A 23,969-nucleotide genomic window follows, 5' to 3' on the forward strand; every position below is an offset into this window, starting at 1 on the left:
ACACACTGACACCACAACTATTCAGTAGTTAAGACCTTTCTGAGTTTCGAAGACACACCTTTTTATGATGAAATCCTAAAAAATCATAAATCATTAGCTACTGAATTTTATCAAAACTTTTGATAAATTTTTTTTAGCAAAACACACATATGTGTATTGATGTGTCGTGGTAGAATATCCCCCTCACCCTCCCAACTCTCTCTCTCTCTCTCTCACACACACACACACACACTCACTCTCTCTCTCTCTCTCTCACACACACACACACACACACACACACACACACACACACACCACATATGAAATTCGGATTTAATTATTTCTTCACAAATCATTTCACATATGCAGATTACACAGTTTTTGACATATTTCAGTAAAGCTTATGCACACACAATGAATGTATAAAAATATCAGACTTAACACTATACAATCAAAAATGATCTTGCACTGACACTCTGGAAAAATTACGCAATACAGGATACATACAAGGTGGTGTTGTCCGCTGTCACAGAATGCTGCATCAGCAAAACTGCAGTTTTATCAATCATTTGAATACGTGAACATTTCTGAGTTACAAAATCATTTGCATGACCTGGTGCATCCATGACGCTTTTTTTTCCATCCACCTTGGACATGCTGCTCATCTTCATACAGGGAATTTTCTTTCCCAGGATAATCATATGACCTTTATTTTGCAACAATTTTAAATCTTTTCAGGGCAGAAACCATTTTTTTATCCCACTGGAAAAGAAACAAATCTCAACGAAGACCCCCCAAAAAAGAATCATTTATGCTACTAAGTTTTTGTCTTACATTTCACCTCATAAGACTCCCAGCTCAGCAAAACATAGGGGGGCATATGAACTAATGGCTATATCACCCCAACTTACAGCAAGTCACAAACTTCATCACTGCATTGACTTCCTACAAAAGTGTAGTATGTCAGGTAACAAAAATGCCAGATGAAGTTATTCTTCTGCGTTCATTTCATGAGAATTTTTTATTGCTTTTTTTGTGTCTGCATGTATGTATGCATGTATTTTCTGTGTCCCCCATATTACTTCATCACACATTATATTATTCTGAGTTAAATCAAATTATGATTTAATTATGCATGTCTGTTTTTGAATTTAATTTCTACAAAACTGTACACATAACCTGTAGGTCTATATTTTAGACCCAGCCCTGCCTCAGTGGGTTCTCCAGAATCTCGTCATAAAGCCAGCTCTGTGTGAACTCCTGACTCTTGTCCATCAGCAGAAAGAGGTTAAGATACTCCTCTGGATATACTTGGCCTGTCCGTATGTCCTCATCCATACCCATCTCCAACAACAGCTTTCCGCCACTGCCTGGAGACCACCGACTAAAAAAACACAAGAGAGGGAGAATAAGCAAGAGGTAAACAAAAGAAAATACTATAGGTGCCCTTTGTGTGTCTGCAAATCCTCCGGTAAGAGCAGGGGGCAGATATACAGACCTCTGTGTAGAGTCATGACTAAAACTGTGTATGTACACAGGCAGTAATATGCTTTTTTTCTCGTCAGATTTATAAAGCTATGTGTACATCTGATTCTATTTTATAAATCTCAGTCATTGCTATGCTTGGCACATAGGCATGAGCATCATTTCCACACCTGCAGTTTACCATAAATGCACGTAGAAAAGTCCTTAAACTTTCATTTCCATGTTGACACTTGACCATTCATTATACCTGTCAGTGAGAAATACAGTAAAGAACCTGTATTTTAATGACTGTGTTGCATCGGTGAGGTTCTCCAACAGTGCCAGAGCAGCCGTCTTTACGCAATATTCATAGCGTCTGGACAACCAATTCATCATATTTTTGCAAAACACTGTTGCAGTGAAATTTTGCTTGTCATTACTGTATAAAGAATGAATATTTTTCCAAAATTTTCATTGATTTTTACTAATTCCATGACTTTTTTTCCATGACTGTGGGAGCCCTGGTTATGAAACGTAAGAAGAACAATCAATGATTCTTTTGGGGTGCTCATATGAAAACTAACTTCATAAAATGTTCCACATGATAAAATCAATCACAAACAGGGAGATAAGATAAATAACAATAATGCTGAAATGTGTCACTCATAAATAATTTAAAATTAACTTTATAAGTGCTCCTTTGATTGACATTTTACAGAACACAATGTAAGCTGTAAAATAAATAGAGAAATAAAACAATCAGTGAAGTTGGCAAAAAAAAGCTTCATGGTTTTCTGTCTCTCAACCTTTATTCCATTTCCTTATCATATTACCCACAACTATCTCAGCTCAAACTGTGTGTATGCCTGCTCTGAAGAATGTGTGAATTATGTGGAAAAGGGCATACACATGGTCTTTGTGCGTGCATATCGTTTATGCACTTGGTCCCAGGTCCTTGATGCAACATGTGCAACTGACTGCAGGCTTGTCTCACTAGCTGTGTGTGTGTGTGTGTGCGTGTATTGCTTACTTGAGCAGGTCAGAAAGCCTGGCCTTCCTCTTTGCTAGACACTGTTTGATCATCACCAGCAGAGTTAAAGCATTAGTAGGAGTGAGGCCTGTAGAGAATAGATCAGCCCGTGGAGACAGACGCACAAGGTACATGTAGTTGTTGGCAACCTGAGGGAAGGAAGAGGAAGAGGGGAGACGTTATATTAATCAGTAAATCCCAGTCAACTCTCCATTGCAGTTAATGAGTCTGCTCTCTTCTTTACCTTCTTCTTAGAAGGATGTCCACGCTGTTTTGAAGAATTCACAAACGACTCCAAGGGTTCCTGCACAGAGATGAGGAGGTTGACAAATTGAAGACTCTATCTATCAAAGTTATCTTCTTTATGAAAAGGTAGACACTTTAGTGGCACGATCCACGGCGTTAGCTTCAAGGATGTAAAACACTGTAACATGCTTTTTAAACTAATAAACTGTTGTCTTTGCTTTAAACTAGTGTTTAAATGTCAACTCTGAAGGGATAGTTTGGATCTTCTGAAGTGAGGTGGTTATGTGGTATTTATCCATCGTCAGTATATCATATACATTAGGGCGGATGGCACGCTACTTAGTTTGGATAACTGGCAGGATTACCACCACGGAAGCTGAGCAATGTACTATTGTGAACAGGGACAGCAGGTGTTCCAACTGTCATGTAATGTAGCTAATACTGACCACTGTTAAGTACAGCGTAAAACCCAACTTCAAAAGATCTGAACTATCCCTTTAACTGGTTTCAATACATTTTCATGGTCACCAAAATGTTCTTTGTCACCCTCTCTCCCATCATACCTTGTGCAGCAGTTCGATATCGCAGGCAATCTGCCAGAAGACACCGAAGGCTCTGTAGGTTACCATGTCACCTGGTGGTGCAACCAGTTTCTGATGGGAGAAAACAAACTGTTAAATATTTTACACAAAGATAAAAAAATATGAAATAATTAAAAAAAAAAAAAGAACAGACACAAGTTTTCCTCAGCTTCAGCTAGTGATTGGGGAATTACCACAGCTGAAAGCATAAGGTGGTTTTCATTTCTATAGCTGCAGAGGTAAAAATTCACTTGTTCATTTACCATGTATTCCTTCTCGCTCATGAAGAAGTTGAGCTCTATTCTTCCATATCTGTAGACTGACAGCCTTTCAAACAAAGCATATACCATCTTCAGTAGCAGGCTACGCTCATTGCGCGCGGGCAGGATACCCACCACCTTCACTGGGATGTCTAGACACACACAAACAGTGCGCGTGCACACACACACACACACACACACACACACACACACACACACACACACACACACAAAAGCACATACTTTAGGGGGAAGGTGCAATATACAATGACAGCGTTCATTTTGTTGACTGTATTATTGTGTAAAAGCCACATACTGAGTCACTTTATTAAAAAACACATAATAATAAAGAGAATGTGTACAATGCATTAAAACACCAAAAAGTCAGAACAAAATGGCTTCTTTAGACCTAAGTCAATATTTAGTGTGAAACATGGAATGGTACACTCATAATGAAAGGTACCTCAAACAATCAATATTGAGCGTTGGACATGTCTTGAATGCAACTTGGTGTAAATACTCCATAATATTAATGTTGTAAATCTCATATTATCATATTGTTCAAGATATGCTAGGTGGAAAGGGAGATCACACTAAATACTTGCAACTTTAGCCTGCTTAAGTTGTTTTATTCTAAAATATAAGCATTTTTCAATACTGTATACATATTTCCTGTATGTTCTGGTTGTAAAGAGACTACTGAGAAATAAATATGTATGATCAGTATAACCTTGCTAAAATTAACAAAGTTTAAGGTGGCCCGAGGCTTTTGCACAGTACTGTATATGGTTTTGATGTGTAAGGTTAGGACTTGAGAGGCTGAACTACAGGGGCAAAAACCCCATTTGTGAACATGTTTGTGATGTGTGAGAGGTTGAATTTACAACACAGCAGTGTCTTGGGTTTTTCTCACCATCAGTCCAGCTAGTCTCTGATATTCCCAGGTTAGTGAACAGTTTGTCACTAAACATGCCCGGGGGTTTCACGATTCCACTGCCAATGGGGTCTAGTCTGAAGTAGTCACAGTGAACCGTTTCCAGCTGACCATCGAGTTTAGCTTCCAAGTACTACAAAACGAAAATAAAATCATTTGTCCAACTGTTACATGAGGGAAACAGGATTAACTGAAGAAATAACTTGTAATGAGAGTAGGACCCAGATTAGTTTATCTGCAGATACAAAAAGTCGTTTGATGCGTAGCTGTTTGTTACCTGTAGGTCAGGTAGGAAGGCCCTATCCCCTTCAAGAACCACAACTCTCTGAGCTCCAGCTTTAAGAAGTTTCCTGGTCAACACCCCTGGACCTGTGAAAGACAGACACAAACACACCCATCAGTTTAATGTTGTGTCACAGACAATAAATCATACGTACACATATTTTCCTTTATTGCACCCGAATCAAAAACAATATGTTTGCAAATGTTTGTGCCAAATTAGATAGAAATACCAAACCAATTTACAAATAACAAAAGGTCATGCATTAAGTGCGCCTCTGTGTTTCTCTGTGACTTACACACCTGGGTTACAATCGAAGACAACAGTTTTAACATCTTCAGGAACCACAAGCTCTGCTACCCGTTGAGCCAGGTCTGGGTCCACTATGAAGTGTCGCTTTGATCTACAGGCCTGAACAAGGTGTAAATTTGCTTCGTCACTCCCAGGATCCAGGATGTCATACTGAGACAGAGGACGATACTGGCCCTGGAGAAAGATAATAATAGACACTGAGTGAAAACAATCAATTTTCTATTCATTTTTCAGTTCACTGAAACACAAACAAAGTAGCCAAAAGAACCTCAAGAATTATACAGTGTATTAAAATAAAACCATCTAAATTGAAAATGTAACAGGGCATAATTGGATCCTAACAGCAGCATAAAATAACTGAATACAGCAAACTAAAACACAGTATCAATGAGAATACAAACAGCTGTTTGGGGCAAAACATTTAGGCCTGGTGCAGGGTCAGAGCCATGTGTTGTGCACCTCAACAATTAAGGGAAAAAACAGCTGATTATGGGAGGTATCAGACCATGGTGTTGAAAAGAAGGCAGATATGCTGGAGTTAAAATATGCTGTCATGATCCCCTATGAGAAGTTGGTGGGCCGGGCTGTTTGGCTTGCCCTTCTGTCACTGCAACCAACACGTGAGATGGCTAAATCGTTGGAGGATCATACATCATTTGTGATAACACATCATGTAAATACCACAAAAACAAAAGATGAGACATCTGTAAATCCACAGCAGATAGGTTATGTATTTCATTGCCAAAAATATGTTTGCTTACCTGTAAAGCCACTGCAGACAGGTTCCTGTGTGTGAGTGCTGAGGAGGGAGATGTCTTTTCTCCTTGTGACTGTTGGGAGTTTGAGCCAAGTGTGGGTCGACCAGGGACCAAAGAGAAAGAGTCGAAGCTGTAGGCCCTTCTATGAAGCACAGGAGCCCCAGGGACACAGAGTTTAGAGGGACCCACGGGGACCAACACTGCCTCGTGCAAAGAGGATTTTCTTCTGATGGTATGGCAACAACCAGAGCGCATAAGCAGCTTTACCACTGTACACATCTGGGTGGACATGGTGGACCTGTGGAACTGCAACTTCAGAGGAGTAAGAGGGAGGAACACTGAGGGACCTCTTCAAGAGGTCATTGCCTAGAGAGGTGGGGTGGGGGTAAGGATGGGAGGATAAATCTTATGAAAAACAGACATTTAAGTTACACTTAATGATATTTGAACATGTATCATCATGAAATAACTTGGGCAACACGCAAGAGTCCCAGAACTGTTGTTAAAAAAATGGTTCTAGCAGCTAAAATGCTGTCTAACCCTTGAAACCTGAGTATATTGGCTTTTTTAAATCAAAAACAAAGGAAGAATGCGATCAGCACTTCAACGAGAAATATCTGAAAAGTTACACAAAAATGACCTTAAAATCAACTTAATAAGAAAGTAGTAATAAGTTACAAGAAAATGATCTGAGAATATTTTTTTTAAAGTAAAGAAGAGACAGAAAATGAGTGCTGAAACTACTTATACAGATATTTTATGACATAATTTTAAATACATTATTATAAGAATTATAAATACAGTTTTCTGTACATTATTCCTCTTTGTTTTGTTAATATCTACTAATATTTTGAGGTCATTTTTTGGTCACCTTTTACAATTTTTTTTTTTGCAATTTGCAGGCCAATTCTAATCTCACCAGTTTTCTCAGGTCTCAGAGGTTTAAAAGCTTGTAAAAGGCATCTGAACGCAGCACAAGAAAACTGATGTCAGTCCAACTGTTTAAGGATGAACTCGAGTATTTAAAGGGTGAATACATGAATACATTTTAAATGACAAGCTTTGAATGTGCAATGTGATTAAGTTACAAACCACTTGATGGCTAACACTCTTAATAAGAAATGCCCCAAATATGTGTAAGAAATTGGTAAAAACGTTACACAAAAGGAACTTGAAAATACGTTTTAAAAAACATCAGCAAGAAACAAGTGAAACACTACAAGAAAATTACATTTTAATAAGAAAAATAGCAAGAAATTAGTAATAAGTTACAAAAAAATTACCTAAAAAATCAGCGCAAAATAGCAAGAAATTAGTGAAAGACAAAACAAAACAAAACAAAACGTTATAATAAAATTATCTGTAAATAAGCAAAAAACAAAAAAACAAAAACAAACGACAAGAAAATAAACTAAAGACAGTACTAAAAATGCATATATAAATATTTGTGTAACTACTTTTTCTAAACGCTAACAATATTTTGAGATAATTGCTTGATCATCTATTACGATTTGCTGGCATTTCCTTAAAGGTTGCTCATTATGATTATGATGATGATAATGATTTTTCCCATGTTTTGGAGAGAAATCAGTGTGAGTGCAGTATTTTCACCCGGCACGTGGTGAGCACCGTGCGGTAAGTTAAAACCCTCACTTCCTCGCCTAAAAGTGACGGCTCACACTATCGGCCTCCCTGAACAGGTACTCACTGTCATTAACTCTGTACATTCGCAAACTTTGGTGATTAACATGCCAAGAGGCACAACAACCTCGCAAAAAAAACTGCTAGGAAAAGGCACTGAACAGTTTGATTACATTGACCATGTCAAAGTTATTAGCCGACCCGGCTAGCCCTGAGCTAACATACCTACAGCTAAAATGCATTTAATATCGTTTCATCAGAAAAACTACCGACATACCTTACTGAAGAATATCCGATTTGCATCCAAATCTATCGATATCAGTGATTTAAAAGCGGCTTATCTCTTCCAGTTTGGTAAAAATCCTCCGTGACATTGAGCCCTCGGCGGTGTTTGCGGTTTGCGCAACTCTCGTGGTGCTGCAGGCGCATGTGGATGTCGTCACTGACAGGCGACTACTGCGAGGACCAATCACAAACTTTGCTATGCTAACATCAGAGCATCATTGCGAATATAAAAATCTTTAAAAAAAACATTTGGCAATGGTACCGCATTTCTAGAAAAACATAAATTAACCACAAAATACACACCTAACACCACATACTGTCTTTGAATGGATTTTTTTTTTTGCAAAAGAAACCCCCTGCTGCTGTTGTTATTATGTCTTTAGCACATTAGCATAATGTTGCTACGGAAGTAGAGAAAGCAGCGCAGTCAGACCCTCGCAGCAGTGCTGTCAGTCTGTCAGAGGTGAAGGTATCGCACTGAGCTCCTCCGGCCTCTCTGCTGTCACTATGGCGCGTGTTGAAACATCATCCAGCAGGCCGTACCACCTGGTGATCTTCGGAGCCTCCGGATTCACGGGACAGTTTGTGGTGGAGGAGGTGGCCCGGACTGTGTCCGAGGGTCCGAGCGGGACTCTGAAGTGGGCTGTGGCCGGCAGAAGCAAGCAGAAGCTGGAAAAAGTTCTGGAGCAGGCCGCCCAAGTCCTCAGTATGTATCTGATCAATCCTATTGGGTGTGTATGTGGAAGCAGGTTGTCCTACAGCAAGGATAATTCCTCTGTTAAACTGAGGTAATGTCACATGTAAGGATAATGCAGTAATTTAATCTGATTTTACAAGAATACTACGTGTGTCTGCGGCAAATCGAAATTGCTTAACTCCTGTTCTGACTAATCTATCCAAGTCTGATAGTGATCAGTTCAACACGAGTTATACCTTTAACTCTGACTGAACTCCAAAGTACAAGCAAGGTTACAACAAAAAGTTCATCATTTAATTAAAGCATTTGTTTTGTTGTCATAAAGGAGCGCAAATATTAATGCAGTCACATCAACTCCAATAACTATGCAGCCAATCCTTTGTTTTATTTTTAATATTGAAAACTTGGTATACCCTGGGATTTGCCTACATTTGCTTACTTAGTCATGGTAGCTGGCAAAAAAAATAATCAGGCACTTGAGTATGTACAATAGCAAGTAAGCTGTTGCCCTGCTGATACAGTGACCAGCAAATGGTTGGCATTGATACTATTATTTTGAGTAAATATATTGTTTGTTGATCGGCTTTCTTTCAACAGTATTCATTTTTATTTTATTACTTAAGAGACAGAAATTAGGTTTGGAAATAATGATCAGTTTTACTTTTTCTTAATCTACTACCTATTAATCATTTTTTTTTGTAATTGATGTCAGTTTGATGTCTGCGAATGCCCCGAGTCCATGTTCATCAATCCTCCAAAAGTCAAACATATAGAGGTTACAATCATACAAATAGGAGAAAAACAGGAAATTCTGCCTGTTGAGAGACTTTATTCAGCAAATTATCTGTATTTTGATTTCGAAACGCCATATAATTTAAGCTACTTTTATTATTATTATTATTATTATTATTATTATTATTATTATTATTCATGGCTGCATTTGCTAATACAGTCACATCAGCTAAAATGATCATGAAATTAGTCGTTTAGTCCATTAAATGTTAAAAACCATGTATCCAAAGGGATATGTCGTTATTCACTTACTTAGTCCAGCCAGCTGGCAAACCAATCATGAACTTGAGTATGTGCTTTAGCAAGTAACTCACTGCCTTGCTGCAACTCGAAGCAACAGTAACAAGTTTTCCTACTAGATAATGTAAATAACTAATCAATTAAACTTTTAGTATATAAAGTTATCTATTTAATTGCAACAAATGCTCCTCACAATTAAGCAAAACAGAGAAAAACAGGAAATTCTGTCTGAGAAGCTTTTCAGCAAACTTATTTTTACCTTGTACTTAGTAAACATCTTAAATGGCTAATAAAATTTGAAAATACTTAGCAATTAATTTTATGGTTGACTAACTGAAGTACTGACTAATCATTTCAGCTCTAACAAAAATAGAAATATAGTATAATTCCCCAAAATGCAATTAAAATGTGGAATATGTAACAAAATATGTACTGAATACCAGTATACATGTATTAAGTCTGCCTGTATATTTGCCTGGTTGACAGTTTGTATCCATGCAACACTCTAAACATAGAAAATAAAGTCCATGACTCAATCAAGACCAGGGAGCTATTCTGCTGTCATGATAGTAATGTCAGTTTCCAGAGGATTAGTTAGTTATTCTGTTGTCCCCTCCTCTGCAGCTCTCTCCGCAGGGAGTGTGCAACAGCTGATGGAACAAACTGTGCAATCCCTCTCCATGACAGTGCGCACACACACACACACACACGCACACACGCACACACACACACACATACACATACACACACTCAGCCTGACAAGTTAGCTGGTCCAGTCGTTCAGTAAACACTGAAAACTGCAGTTTGAAACAGAAATGTACCTCTTCTCTCACAAGAACCAAATTGGCAATTTTAATAACAACTTTATAGTTTGTGCAAGTTCCTTCCTTTGTAGGACAACTTATGTTACCTGTGTTGTTATAGTCCGTTGTTTGTTGTTCCTCCTTTATTTACAGTGTCCTCATGTTCACACAGGTATACCCAACTCGTATATATTCACACCTGGTAATCGTGAATATCTTCAATTATTAACTATCAAGACTAATGTGGGAGAACTGTAAACATTTGTATTAAAATATAGTATAGCATCCATCAATACAAAGTGTGTGTTTATGCAGGTAAGCCGGAGCTGAGGTCAGAGGTGGACATCATCGTTGCAGATGTAGAGGAACCAGACTCTCTGGCTGCCATGTGCAAACAGGCTGTGATTGTCCTCAACTGTGTCGGGCCTGTAAGTAGACAACTACACAGAAATGTGTGCGCCTGTGACTCTGTTTTCTTGACACACAGATCTCTCTCCCCACTCACGACATGAACTATTTTTTTCCCTCACATCATCTCACAACGTTGGCATGTTGGCATCTCCCTTTTGCATCAGTGTGGCTCCACATATCCCTGTTTTTTTTTCTCCTTTTCTCTTTTCCTCTCTCTTTCTCTCTCACACACACAGAGCAGCCTTCATTTACACAATGAAGGCCACTGACTTGCAGCACACAATAAGTCGTATTGTGTTAAAGTCAGAATGGAAAGTAGGTTTTCAGCATTGCTTTGTGTCCTATGCATCATTCAGGTTCTTGTTTTAAACCAAATTCTTCTGCTGCAAGAACCACCACTGTTGCACACAGCAACACTTTGCCAGTGTGGTTAAAACAGAGACACCCAGTTGAAGCCACAAGACATATGTAATGTAATAAAACAAAAATTATCAGGTTGAGAAACCCTATATAATATTCTTAAGACCACAGGTCTTACATAACAGCCAGAACATGAACAAGAACATGGTGTGTTACATGTGAAGAACGTTCCTCACTCTGCAGGTCGGACTGTTTCGTATGACCTGAGGCAGCCTTGGAAACAAAGTTACACAATTTACTGTTAAAGACCACAGACTGAAAGCCAACTCATAAGAACTACAAGAATCATATGACGTACATTTAATATTGAACATGTGTATATGATACACTTGACAGCACAATGAACAAGTTTAACTGGATTTTCCTGTAAAGCCAGGTTTCTGCAGCTGCAGTGTTTCTGTGTGGAAAGCCACAGAGGGATCACATCTTTGTTGCTATACTGGCAGCATTGGGGTGTCTGTGTGGATCTATAGCATTCAAAATGAATTAGATATGAAGAAATCTATAGTTTTTGCATTATCATGGTTCTCGTAACCCAAGAAGCCTCTTACAACCTTTAAACCTTGCTCGACTTTGTGTGTGGAGGATTGCACTGTCTAGTAGCAATGTTAAGTGAAAAGACCTTGAACTGTCCAGTTGCCCTGTGATATGCAAGGGAGGAAATTAGTTGTGACATTGTAGATATGAGCTGCGACAGAGGACAGTTTCTTTGAGTTTTTGATATGATGGTGTCTATGCATGCATGCTATACCAACTGCTTCTCTGACACCAGATTTCTGTTGAATAAACGCATAATAAAATGAGTCAATGAAGGCTGATCAAGTTTACGGAGTGCTTAATGGCAGGTTGAAATGAGTGGCCAACATTATTTTACCAGGAAGCCTTGCAAAATCACAACATATTAAAATACATGTACACCATGACACAACAATTCACAATAAAACAGAAACTGACAGAGCTAAGTGTGTGTCTGAGGAGATGTGTTTGTCTGCACCCTCTTCAGACCAACACAGGGATTTAGCAGTGACAAGAACTAGAGTTGATGGGGAATCAGCCATCTGCGAAATAAGAGGAAAAAATAAAACAGTGCATTGGTTAATTTGTGTGTGTGTGTGTGTGTGTGTGTGTGTGTATGTGTGTGTGTGTGTGTTTATAGTACAGGTTCTATGGCGAGCCAGTGGTCAAAGCCTGTGTGGAGAATGGAGCCCACCACATTGACATCAGTGGAGAGCCTCAGGTATACCCAAAGTGCTGTATTTCTTTGCTATATTGTTGATTTTTCGCTATACTTTTTCTTTTCTTCCATGTGACCTCAATCTTACACCCAAAACTCAATATTGCTCTTATATTATTAATGAAACATAATTAAAATTAACAAAAGATGCTCTGATTTCCTTTAATCAGCATGTTTTCTTGACTCAAACACTTGACTCCTCAAAACTTACAACCTATATTCAAAACGTAAACAATATTGTTGAAACATGTTCAAGTAACTGACCTCTACACTATTGATTTTGCACAATATTTTCGACTTCAATCAAGTTGCTAGGCAGGATTGTACAAACAGGAAATGTAGGTGTGCCAAATATTTTTTTAGCAACCATTTAAAACCTTTCAGCTGTTGGTAATGACAAATTTTAAACAAATACAAAGAGAGCACATCACAAAGTGCAGAAACATAATAAAAAAGAGCTGTATGTGTGTCTACACATTTGCATGCGGTTCCTTCTGGTTTTATGCAGTTTCTGGAGGGCATGCAGTTGAACTACAACAGCCAGGCAGCTGACAAAGGTGTGTACATCATTGGGAGCTGTGGATTCGACTCCATACCTGCGGACATGGGGGTCCTCTACACCAGAGACCAGTTCAAGGGTATGCACATGCTGATACGCACACAAACACATGGATGCATTTAAGATGACCCCCCCGACACACTGCTAAAACATGGTGTGTGTTTGTGTGTTCACCTACAGGTACACTGACTGCGGTGGAAAGCTTCCTGACTGTCAGCTCAGGCGATGAGGTATGAAACTGCATTAGTCAAAGTAAACATTATTGTCAATTCAGTCATATATACAGGACATAGACAGGATTGAAATGCCATTTCTCCGGGACCCCCTCGCTGTACAAAATGTAAGTCCACAAAAGAATAGAAAAAGTACAAAAAGTAGGTAAGTACTAAACAAAAATATTAAAATTACAGTTGAGTAAATGAGCAATTACCCAGAAGTCCAACAGTGAAAGAGCCTGTCTTACCCATTTCTTTATACTCATTTAATATATTTATGTGGTATCATGTAATTTTTCCTCAAAGGTCGAGTGTGTAGGATTTAGGGCAATATCTTGGCAGAAATTGAATAACAATTCATAGCTATGTTTTCATCAGTGTATAATAAGCTGGAAATAAGATTTGTTTTTTTTTTTTTAATAATCTTAGAATGAGCTGTCTATATCTACATACAGAGCGGGTCGCCTTCCAAAGAGTTAGGCGTGTTGCTCTACAGTATCCCAGAATGGACAAACCAAACACTGGCTATAGATAAGGCCATTCAAGTTTCGCAATGGCCTCCATAGTTCCCCTACATGCTTGACACATGGGAGAAGTTTCAATTCTGCAACCTTACAGCTAGATGCCATGAAATTATACACATTAGACATTTAACTCAAACATGTCTTGTTTTTCCTTTTTCCTCATTTATGTCATCCTCTTTCATTTAATTCATGCTCTCTGTCACCTCGTCCTCCTTATTTTCTCCCTTTGTATCGGTGTGTGCGTGTCTGCCTTTTTCTGTCAGGGTGGTTGTATCCATGATGGCACGTGGCAGTCGGCTATCTATGGTTTCTCCGACAGCCACAAGCTCCAAAGTCTCAGGAGGAAGTTTAATCACAAACCTCTCCCTACCGTTGGCTCTAAGCTTAAACGCAGGTACGTAGAGTAGAAATGCCTTTTAGGGTTCCTTTTTAAATTAATCAGATCCTTTACTTTTCCTCAGTTTTACTTACACTGCAATTTTGTCAATCTTGGTAAATAAATATTGTATAGTATACAGTATGTTTGCATTCAGAGCAAACTTCAGTTTACATTCAGAGTGAAATGTAGGCTAATCTACACATTTGAAAACTACTGTTGGAGACAGTATGTCTGTACTGGAGACCACTGTTGTATCTTAGTCTCTGTTTTTCAGCACGTATTTCTTTGTTTGTATTTGTAGGGGAGCTTTGTTCTTCAGCAATGAGATCCAGCAGTATACGGTGCCGTTCATGGGCTCCGACCCCTCCGTTGTGAAGAGAACTCAACGCTACCTGGCAGAGGAACATCAGGCCAAACCGGTAAGTCTTTCATTTCTGTGTTTTCTTTAGTAACGCTTCCTTTGCACTGACTTTCCTCCAACGTTTTACTTCTTAAGAGTGTCCTTGTATAGAAGCATCATTGAGACAGTAGCAGTGTGTCTAATTTCAGATATAACCAATTATGATTGATGAAGTTTTTGGGCAAAGTGGGTTTTGAATTTGGGTTAACAGAGATTCTCTAATCCAGTAGGCATGTCTCTACAGAAAAATCGGTATTAATGAAAAACATGCTGCTATCTTGTTCAATTTTTTTTTTCTTTAATTGGTATGGGACATGGACTTAGTGATTCCCCCTCCACTTTCTTTGGACAGTTTATGTTATGCTGATTTACTTTTTAATTGATTTATTTTTTGATCATCTAATGAGATATGGCTTTTGATGGTTTAACTTTTAGTTCAGTAAATTATCCTCACCAGTTCTTGTTATTTTGACTATTGAAAGTTTCCTTTTTATTACTTCTGAGAGTCATCGTGTTGTTCAGCTCAATTTCCTCAACTGTCTTGCTTTCAAGTTAGGGTAGCACCAATATGAGCACAGGGTGAATTATGTTTGTTGAGCATCAAATATTTTGTCACTGCTGACTCTAGGTTCAGTACGGAGCGTATGCAGGAGTCGGAGGAATCGGCAACGTCATCAAGCTGTTGTTTGCTGGCATGATTTTCTGGCTTTTAGTCAAGTTCAGTTTTGGACGCAACCTGCTCATTAAGGTAAAAAAACAGAATTTAAGCTATTTACATTTTACAACTGACTACAACTGAGTATTCTGCTTATTATTGAAACAAAGAGGTCCCATACATGTGTGCTGTTAAATTTTACCGTGCTTATGTGTTTACTCACCTTCTCAGCACCCAGAGTTCTTCTCTTTTGGAGTCTTCTCCAAGGCTGGGCCGACAAGAAAGCAGGTAAAGTGCTTAAAGAGGAGAAAATAAGGTTCATACACTCAGTTATTCTCTGGTGGTTGTGCTCATGCATATGTAAACAAATCCATTCAGTTTAGGTAGTACAGTAAACTTTATTACAGACTCAGGGTCCAGATAAAAGACAAGATGTAACATAGTACACTGCAGATCACCAATGTCTCCACAGCTAGGATCTCTATCATGCAGTACTAAACCTTGTTTGATAAGCCCAAGAAGATTTCTTTGTCAGAGTCATTAAGCTGGCAAATATGAAATATATACAATAGGAATAAGATGAGAGGGTCACAGACGTTTACCTTGTGGTCAATCAACTAGTTTAAAAGAAAATGGAGATTGTAACACACTAACAACAAAAATAAAGACATTAAATCTAGCAATCCTCAATTCCTCTCTCGCAGCAATGCACTAGAGATATTGCACAAAAGATGTCCCTCATGCTTTGTACCACACGATTGCTTGTGTGGTTTTCTTTGGGTCAGTAACTCGCTGCAAGTCTTTGTTAGTTAACCCATTACTGTGGTCACAGTTCGTTACAATGGCAATGGTACACAAAAATGCTGCCACTCTGACCAACCTGCTATGTTGATTTGAATGAGAATATCTGACTTACCCTTACTCCTCTAAGAAATCGCAAGATTTCTTAAAACAGTTTGTATGGTATTGACTACGGCAGTTACATTTCACTTGTACTACACCATCGAGGTCGTAACATTCTCATAGTGTCATAATAAGCCACTCAAAGTCTCTGTAAGCTTATTTTCTGTTGTTTGACCATAAGTATGCAGTATGGAGTGGCATACAGTTCTGAACAGACATTTTCACTCCATCTGGTCACGCACTGAGCTAGTGTAAGAGAATGATTGCTTGAGTCATTTGTTCTATAGTAAAATGTCCAAGATATTTACCTCGTTGCAGGTATTAATATACTAAGAGGAGGAAGCTCTGGTTGCTGACGTGTTACGTGTTTGTTCACGTGTGTATCAGATGGAGGCTTCATCCTTCCAGTTTGCTTTCCATGGAGAGGGCTACACAGAGGGACAGGACCCCTCCCAGGGAAAACCTAATGCCAAAATCCGCACGCTGGTTCAGGGACCAGGTAACTGAAAATCCTAGCATAATACGAGGTTTTTAAACGTGGTGTAGCCAACAGATGCTTGGGTTTCCCTCAAACAGTTTGGTTTTAAATATTTTAAGCCTTCCATGAACGCAGGAACAAAATGTGAAATCTGTGGACTAATGTGAACGACATCAACGATGTTCATACACTGAATACAGCGATAAAACTAAGCTTAATTCATTTTGCTGGAATGTCAAGACAAAAAAAACGACTTAAGACAGATCAGACTGACTTTTTTGACCACCTTAAACCAAATGATTGAGATCACGGGAGCTAGCCACTATTCTCGTAAAACTCATTTTATTTTGACACTGTAAATTTGTCCGTGACAGTGACATCGCTCAAAAAGTAATTTGGTGTGAAGCCGGTTGTATTCAATACTTAGTATTTCTGTTCTGTCCAGGCTGTGTTTAGTGGTGATTGAATTATCTTTCTGTTATTACTCAGAGTGTGGATATGTGGCCACGCCCATCGCCATGGTACAGGCTGCTCTAACAATCCTCAACGAACCCACAGCCCTGCCCAAGACGTGAGTTATCACACCCCTCATCTTCTGCCTGACAAAAAAATGACTTTATACCTAATAAAGCGCACAGCATGAACTGTTAAAGCAACTTTACTATTCCAACAATCCTCCGAGATGAGCCAATGTGAGACCTGATACATAGGTCACACATTTACGTGAGGGAAGTTTTATGAGAACAACATTTTTCAATCTATCTAGCTAGTCCATGTAAATGGGTAGCTACCATTTGAACTGGTTGATTGATAATTTCTGATAAAGAGGACATGGCACTGTGTAATACAATACCATAAAAGTTATTCTAGACCATCCTGTAGCCAGAGAAACAATTGATTTGATGTTTACAGTTCAGTGTTTTAACATCCATGAATTTCATGAATGTCACTTGATAACATTTCTGAGACCTGTATGTGAAATGAATTTTTCATCTTTCATTTCCAGGGGTGGAGTTTATACTCCAGGAGCTGCTTTTGCTAAAACAACACTGACGGACCGCCTCAACAAACACGGCATCCAGTTCTCTGTCATCTAAAGTTTGTCCCCTTCCCTGATGCCATACTACAGGTTTTTCAGCACTTACTAATATGCATATTAACAACTGGAAAGTTTTAGAGGAGAACTATTTCATCACAAGGGGGCTTGAGATGGAGTGCACTTTCAGATTACGTTCTAACACTTTTTGATGGTACTTTGAGCATTTTTTTTTCATTTGTTTAGAAACTTGTGGGTCTTTGTTTGGCTTAAATGTCTACCATTAACTCTGCTTGAATTTTGGCCTGGGTTTATGTAATTGTTTTTCATATTTTTACCAAACTAGACAGAAAATGGTTTACTTTTAGTTTCTCTCTGACACTGTACACTATCAGGTGATAAAAGAGAAAGCTGGTAGGTGGTACTTTCATCATACCAAAGTTTGATTAGTGGCATTTTGTTCAAATGGAAAGTAAACCATGATCTGACAGTGTATGATACAAATTCTCTAATGACAGTGTATCCACATAATCTGAATAAAAACTGACTCCTCAGTTGCTACATCTTCATGATACAGTCTATATGGTGTGAATGGATAGTTCTATTGACGACCCATGTAATTAAATAGCAACAATATAGCAAGCTAATAGCTTTATAGCATTAATGTAATGGTCCTGGGCAGTATTTCCCATGGATTATCATTTATGATTAGTAAAGTGGGTTGCAATCAGTGCTACAGATGTCACAAACTGTATTAAAAACTGTCAGTGTCAACTGTGTACGAAAAGTACACTTATACAATCTTTGTAAGTGTTGTCCTTGTGACATACAGTAGCTTCCTACGCAAAAGGGCATTGCTCGCTAAGTAGCACTAACATGGTAGCTCTACATGTAATCTGGTTCAGTGGAATAGAGCTGTCGACAGAGAATAGAAACCTGCTGTGGGTGTGTGTGTGTGTGTGTGTGTGTGTATGCGTGCGTGTGCACGTACATGCTTGCCTTTCCTGGCTTGGCCTGTTAACTAAAAGTCATGATTGTTTTTGACAGATAATAGTCAGACTATCATTAAATTCTCCTTCCTTCTTGAATCTTGTTTTGGAACTGAATGTTGCAACAATTCACCGATCCAAACGTTCACTTTTGAGGCCCGCCAGAAAATGCATCTAGTTGTTTGTGCACGAAATGGCATGAGTTACTTCATGAGACTGAGCGAATCCTCTCTGCTGTTTTGTTAACAACTTTGTGGAAAGTTTGTGTTTTTTCTTTTATCTTAAGAAGTTTCTCTCTCCTGCAGACTAGAATTGTTGTATCCACAGTGTGATCTCGGTCCTTGCTTTCCACGTTTGAGTGTTTGAGCATTTAAGCATTGTGTGCATGTGACAAGAAATGTTTTGAGGGTGTTTCTTTTTTTGGCGTGCTTTGCTTTGTATGGGCCTCATAAATAAAATCACTCTGCTAATAGAAGTAAGTCTTGTGTCTTTCTTTGCATAGATTTATGGAAACATGTCAGCCATGTGCACAGCTGCACATGTCAATTGGAAGAGGTTTTCATCTTAGATCAGTGGTTTACATCAATAAAGATATTAAAAGATTATCTAGCTATTTTACATCCATGCTGAATCTTAGAGTGAGCGATTGTTCTACAAGATCACAGTAAGTTTATGATCACATTAACTATGCAGGCTCACCGCCTGATCTCATTAACTAACTGGTAATCACACACTTTCTGCAGCATGTCCAGCTGCCACACACTTTCTGCAGCACTTCGGGATCAGCTGTAAATATGGCAGAGACAAGCCTCTAACAAAGCAGGGCCTTAAATCACTGATTGAATCTAAATATAGAGACTACTAAAAAGGCATACAACACCATGTAATGTTAACTTAGAGCCTGGGACTCTTAAAACACAGGTTCCTTAAATCAGGGGACCCAGATACACACAGATGCCTAAAACACCAGTCATTAAAACATGAAAATAATTAAATGCTGCTTTGCAGCAGGGTGTAAAATCACTAAAATTCCAGGTCCATTCCAGTCCAGCATATTCTCTCCTATGTACAGGTTCTCGGCCTCCGTGGCCCCAATGTTGCGCCCACTTCATTTATGTGATAACTTACCAATTACAGTACAGATTCAGATTATGAATATAAAATATAAATCAACTAAAATTGGTACATTCGGACTGTTAAGGTCAAAAAACGCTCCACTGAAACTCTGACTTGGAATTTGTCATTTTGACTATTTTCCACCGGATGATGTCATTTTGACCATATTTGGCACATGGAGAAAATACATACGAATTGCACTAGATGCAGTGTCAGTCAGTGTTGCTGCTAATCATTGACATATCCCAGACTCTGATAATCTTAAAAAAATCTACAAAGCCTGTAGAGTATAGAAAATATGCTAATTTTGTGTTTTGTTTTTCTTTACAAAAACATAGTGACATCATTAATGAATAAATATTTTATATTTGATATTAGGACTGATGTTGATTTTAAAAAGAAAACAATGAAATTAGAAAAACATATATGTATATTAATGAATAATATTTTTAGAGCCTGATGCAAGTGCATTTTGTGTGCAGAGTGGTATGTGCAGAGTATGAGCATGAGCACACTGCACAAAAAAATAATTATATGTAAAATGCTGCTGCTTCTCATTGATATATCCCAGGCTGTGCAAAAATAAATACATAAATAATCTACTTACCATGCAGCTTATTTAAAATAATTCTTTTTTTCTAAAAACATAGTGGTATCATAACAAAAATCTGGATTTAAAGAGAATTTGTTAAATTTCTGAAAATTATTATTTAATATTTATGATTAAGACCGATGTTGATTGAAAAAAATAGCAAACAGCTTAATTTTAAAAAACCTCATTTTGACCGCAGAGCCATATGAGTGTGTCGTTTTCAAGTGGGGCCCTAAGGTTTTAAGGCCTTATCGTTTTGCACCACCTCATAGATAACGAACAGTCCCTAACCACAGGTGGAGGCGCTTGCGTTAGCAGGTGGGAAACATATATCAGTGGGATGATGGGTTTTCTTCTAATTCCACATGAACAAAGCTTTGCCTTTCAAAGTATAAAAACCTCACACACACACACACACACCCGGCAGCCAGCTGAGGCTAACATTAGCACTCAGCGGTTTAACATCCAAACATGAACGTTATCACGTTAGTCTGCTGCTGTCAGTACGGACATGCTACAAAGCCATTAGCTCAGCTGGATTCTTTACGATTCATTCTCCATTTCATTTTAACCATAAACACCAAAAACGCCTCTGACTCACTGAGACTGGGCGGAAACAAAGAGCTGACTCCTACCTGCTGCTGAAGCTGTCAGAGGCTCTCAACTATGTGCGTCCATTCCCCCATTATTTAGATTCCTTGAGTCCATAAATCCCCCAAAACAATCCGACACAGTTTCAGTCCAAGGCACAGACTCCCAACACTGCCGTCTGCTTTGGTCACAGACTGGAGAAATATTCTGGATAAAGATAAAAAGCTCCGGGAAACAGAGACGTCTTTATTTCTTCTTTCATGCGAAAACACCTGTTGACGGCGGCGGCTAGCTGATGCTAATTTCTCGGTCGGGAGCTAATACTCTACCTTTTAGCGTTAGCATTGTTACCACTTACATTAAGCATCTTGAGGTTAGTTGGTTTATAATGACATTTCTGTTTTGGTTAATTATCTAAAGTCAAAACCGCCTACAACTGCGCCGTTTTTCTTCCACTATTTTTTTTTTACCCTTATTGAAGAAATCAAGACCCTCAAGGAACAAACCATTGGACAAAACAACACTATAAAGAAACAAACCAATGCCTACACGGAGTATAAAAAGGTCTCCATGGAACAATCCATGGATCAAAACAACAAATTTATGCAACAAACAAAGTTCTTCATAGATATGAAAAACATGCTCATGGAACACAACAATACCCTCAAATCATAAAACAGAACAAAACCATTCAGGAACAAGCCAACACCCTCATGGAACAAAAAAGACCTTCATGAAACAAACCATGGAACAAGAACAGACCTCCATAGAACAGATCAATGCCCTAATGGACCAAAAACAGACCTTAATGGAACAAAATAAGACCTTTATAGAAAAAAATAAGACCCTCATTGAACTACCGTAGGGACACAATGTCCCAGGATCTGATCGATAAGGTCACGGCCTGGGAGCGGGAGAGGGCTATGCTATTGCAGGAGATGGAGAATTTAACAAATCAGTATTTGAGCATTGCTGAAGTTGAACCCACAGATGAACCGGACGAAACAAGGAGCAAGGCTAGTGACGCATCGGTTGTGGACATGGAAGAGCTGCAGCGGCCTAAAGGCAAATGTCCTAAAATGCTTAGGTTTTGGAGAGAGAGAGAGAGAGAGGAGGACCATGGAGCCTACTGAGCCTGTCAAGGTCGACTGTAGTGTCCTAATATCACAAATTTGTGACGAAAAGAAGAAGGCCTTGCTGAATATAGAGGTTAAAAAAAGAAAATCTCCTCATTCTGTTTTTATTTAAATTTTACTCAATGTCCCAACAGGGGTCAGGGTTATATAATGAAGCTAAAGAAAAACAAAACAAAGTGTAAAAAAAACAAACAACAACAAAAAAAAAACATTCAGGCAGGCAGAGATTCAGTCTACATTTAAAAAACAAGTCATTAAAAGAAACATATTTAACAACAACAAAACCAAAATTCCTCAGATCTCATAGACAAAAAAAAAGCTCTTCATCAGTTCAGGATTTGGTTAAAATAAAGTTTTTCTGCAAAATGATCAAACAGATGTCAGAGTCTTGGAAATATAACCTCTCCATGCTGTTATCGTCCACTCGGCAGGACAAACTTTATCCATCGATCTGATTGGCTGCTTAGGTTGTTTACCTGCAAAACACGACGCAACTCTGTTTACTTACTGATATTATTTCTGTATTGAGCTAAAAAAATAGAGAAATCATTGTTTGAAATTTTATGGTCCTGCAGAAAAGACAAAATCTGATGTGATCAAATTGAAACATCTGGTTGTGACACACAAACACAGCTGTTTAAACTCTTTAATGAGTATTTAGTGGATAAACAAAGAATAAGTGTGTTCTCTGTCCTCTCCAGAGTCACATGGTGCAGGTTTAACAGAATGTAGCACAAACAGGGTTCATACACATCTTTACCAATACATTTAGACCTTTTCCAGGACTTTGAGGCAGAAAGACCATGCATTCTCAGCAACAACCATCAATACTCCTTAAAAAAGGTACAAGGTGGATTTATTATAATCAGTTTTTTTTCATTGAAAATATTTAAAGAAACCAAGTTTTTTGGTGATTTTTAAAGAAAAAAAAAACAGCAATATTTTTCCTCTAAACAGCCAAAACATTTATTTTAAGTTTTATTTTTCAATTTTTGGATTTTAATTTTTAAATTAATTAAAAATCACTAAAACACCAATACATCATTTATCACAGTCAGAAACTATACAAACAGAAATGGTCATTGAAAATTCACATTTCTGATGGTCTTTGAACACATAATGTGTCATTATGCAGGTTTGTGACACAAAATTCCATGCCATTTTCAAATATTTGAGGATATATTTAGTTTACCAAAACTTTTTCAGGCCTCAAAAATTCTTTTTGAAAATTCCATGACTTTCAGGTTTTTCATGACTGTGCGACCCCTGGCAAAGACTGGAAGCAGGGGGAAACTGCTCGCTTTCTTCACTGTGCGACCCTACAGAAGGGGCCATTTATGATGGAGAAAATAATTTTGGGCAAAGTTGAAAAAAAGTTGAAATTTCAAGACTACAGTTGAAATTTCGAGAAAAAAGTCAAAATTTCAAGGATAAAGTTGAAATACAATTTTGAGATTTTCCAACGTTTTCCCCTCCTCCTCACCAGCCACCAGCCACCACAGAGTGGTGGGAGGTGAGGCCCCAGGGCGTGGTGGAATTGAGGTGGGGATCATCATCACAGGACATCATGTCACATAAAATGTCAAAATAATCAAAACACACTGTGTAAAAATGCAGAACTAATAACCTTCATGTTTTTGAGTCTAACAGAAATAAAAGTTTGTTAATGCATTTTTTTTCTAAATTTATTCCAGCATTCATTTTTCACATATTTGGGGTATTTATTTACATATTCCTGATAAGTAATTGTTTATCTATTTCTGTATTAACATCTATTTCCCTATTTGTTTTTTTCAGTCATTCATTTGCGCATTTATTTCCTTCTTATTTTGGTATTTGTTTATTTATTCCTGTAATTACTGATATATTTATTTCCCTATTTACAAGACTTATTTTCGGCATTTATTTAGGCATTTACTTAATTATTTTAATATTTGTGTTCTTATTTTTTTTTATACATTTATTCATACATTAATTTGTGTATTTATTTATTCCCTCTTTATCTATTTATTTCAATATATCCATTTAT

At 38.0% G+C, this 23,969-nt stretch overlaps 2 protein-coding genes across 2 annotated transcripts; one reads left to right on the forward strand and one right to left on the reverse strand.

Moving 5' to 3' along the window:
- Positions 1-298: 298 nt before the first annotated feature.
- On the reverse strand, positions 299-7,941 carry tfb2m (transcription factor B2, mitochondrial). Its single transcript, XM_042504888.2, has 10 exons — positions 7,763-7,941; positions 5,848-6,210; positions 5,077-5,260; positions 4,772-4,863; positions 4,474-4,627; positions 3,564-3,712; positions 3,283-3,372; positions 2,718-2,777; positions 2,474-2,622; positions 299-1,363 (listed from the first exon to the last, which is right to left on the reverse strand). Exons 2-10 carry the CDS (start codon positions 6,133-6,135, stop codon positions 1,174-1,176), a joined length of 1,356 nt encoding a protein of 451 aa, XP_042360822.2. The 5' UTR covers positions 6,136-6,210; positions 7,763-7,941; the 3' UTR covers positions 299-1,173.
- A 60-nt stretch (positions 7,942-8,001) lies between these two features.
- Positions 8,002-18,980, forward strand: LOC121956642 (saccharopine dehydrogenase-like oxidoreductase). Its single transcript, XM_042505018.2, has 12 exons — positions 8,002-8,476; positions 10,618-10,730; positions 12,290-12,370; positions 12,876-13,005; positions 13,107-13,156; positions 13,929-14,059; positions 14,346-14,463; positions 15,073-15,192; positions 15,331-15,387; positions 16,390-16,501; positions 16,970-17,051; positions 17,487-18,980. Exons 1-12 carry the CDS (start codon positions 8,278-8,280, stop codon positions 17,575-17,577), a joined length of 1,284 nt encoding a protein of 427 aa, XP_042360952.1. The 5' UTR covers positions 8,002-8,277; the 3' UTR covers positions 17,578-18,980.
- The last annotated feature ends 4,989 nt before the right edge of the window (positions 18,981-23,969 follow it).

This window comes from Plectropomus leopardus, chromosome 1 (assembly GCF_026936395.1).
Source record: "Plectropomus leopardus strain MGB_pleo_1.0 chromosome 1, ASM2693639v1, whole genome shotgun sequence".
Taxonomy (NCBI): Eukaryota; Metazoa; Chordata; class Actinopteri; order Perciformes; family Serranidae; genus Plectropomus; species Plectropomus leopardus.

What these genes read in the sequence shown, in the direction of transcription:
- tfb2m (XM_042504888.2), bottom strand. Translation starts at nt 6,135, where the DNA reads ATGTCCACCCAGATGTGTACAGTGGTAAAGCTGCTTATGCGCTCTGGT. An exon ending in GACATCCTTCTAAGAAGAAG is followed by an intron (nt 2,623 to 2,717) that starts GTAAAGAAGAGA and finishes TCCTTCCCTCAG; the next exon opens with GTTGCCAACAACTACATGTA. An exon ending in AGGCTTTCTGACCTGCTCAA is followed by an intron (nt 1,364 to 2,473) that starts GTAAGCAATACA and finishes GTGTTTTTTTAG; the next exon opens with TCGGTGGTCTCCAGGCAGTG.
- LOC121956642 (XM_042505018.2), top strand. Translation starts at nt 8,278, where the DNA reads ATGGCGCGTGTTGAAACATCATCCAGCAGGCCGTACCACCTGGTGATC. An exon ending in TCCTCAACTGTGTCGGGCCT is followed by an intron (nt 10,731 to 12,289) that starts GTAAGTAGACAA and finishes GTGTGTTTATAG; the next exon opens with TACAGGTTCTATGGCGAGCC. An exon ending in CACGCTGGTTCAGGGACCAG is followed by an intron (nt 16,502 to 16,969) that starts GTAACTGAAAAT and finishes GTTATTACTCAG; the next exon opens with AGTGTGGATATGTGGCCACG.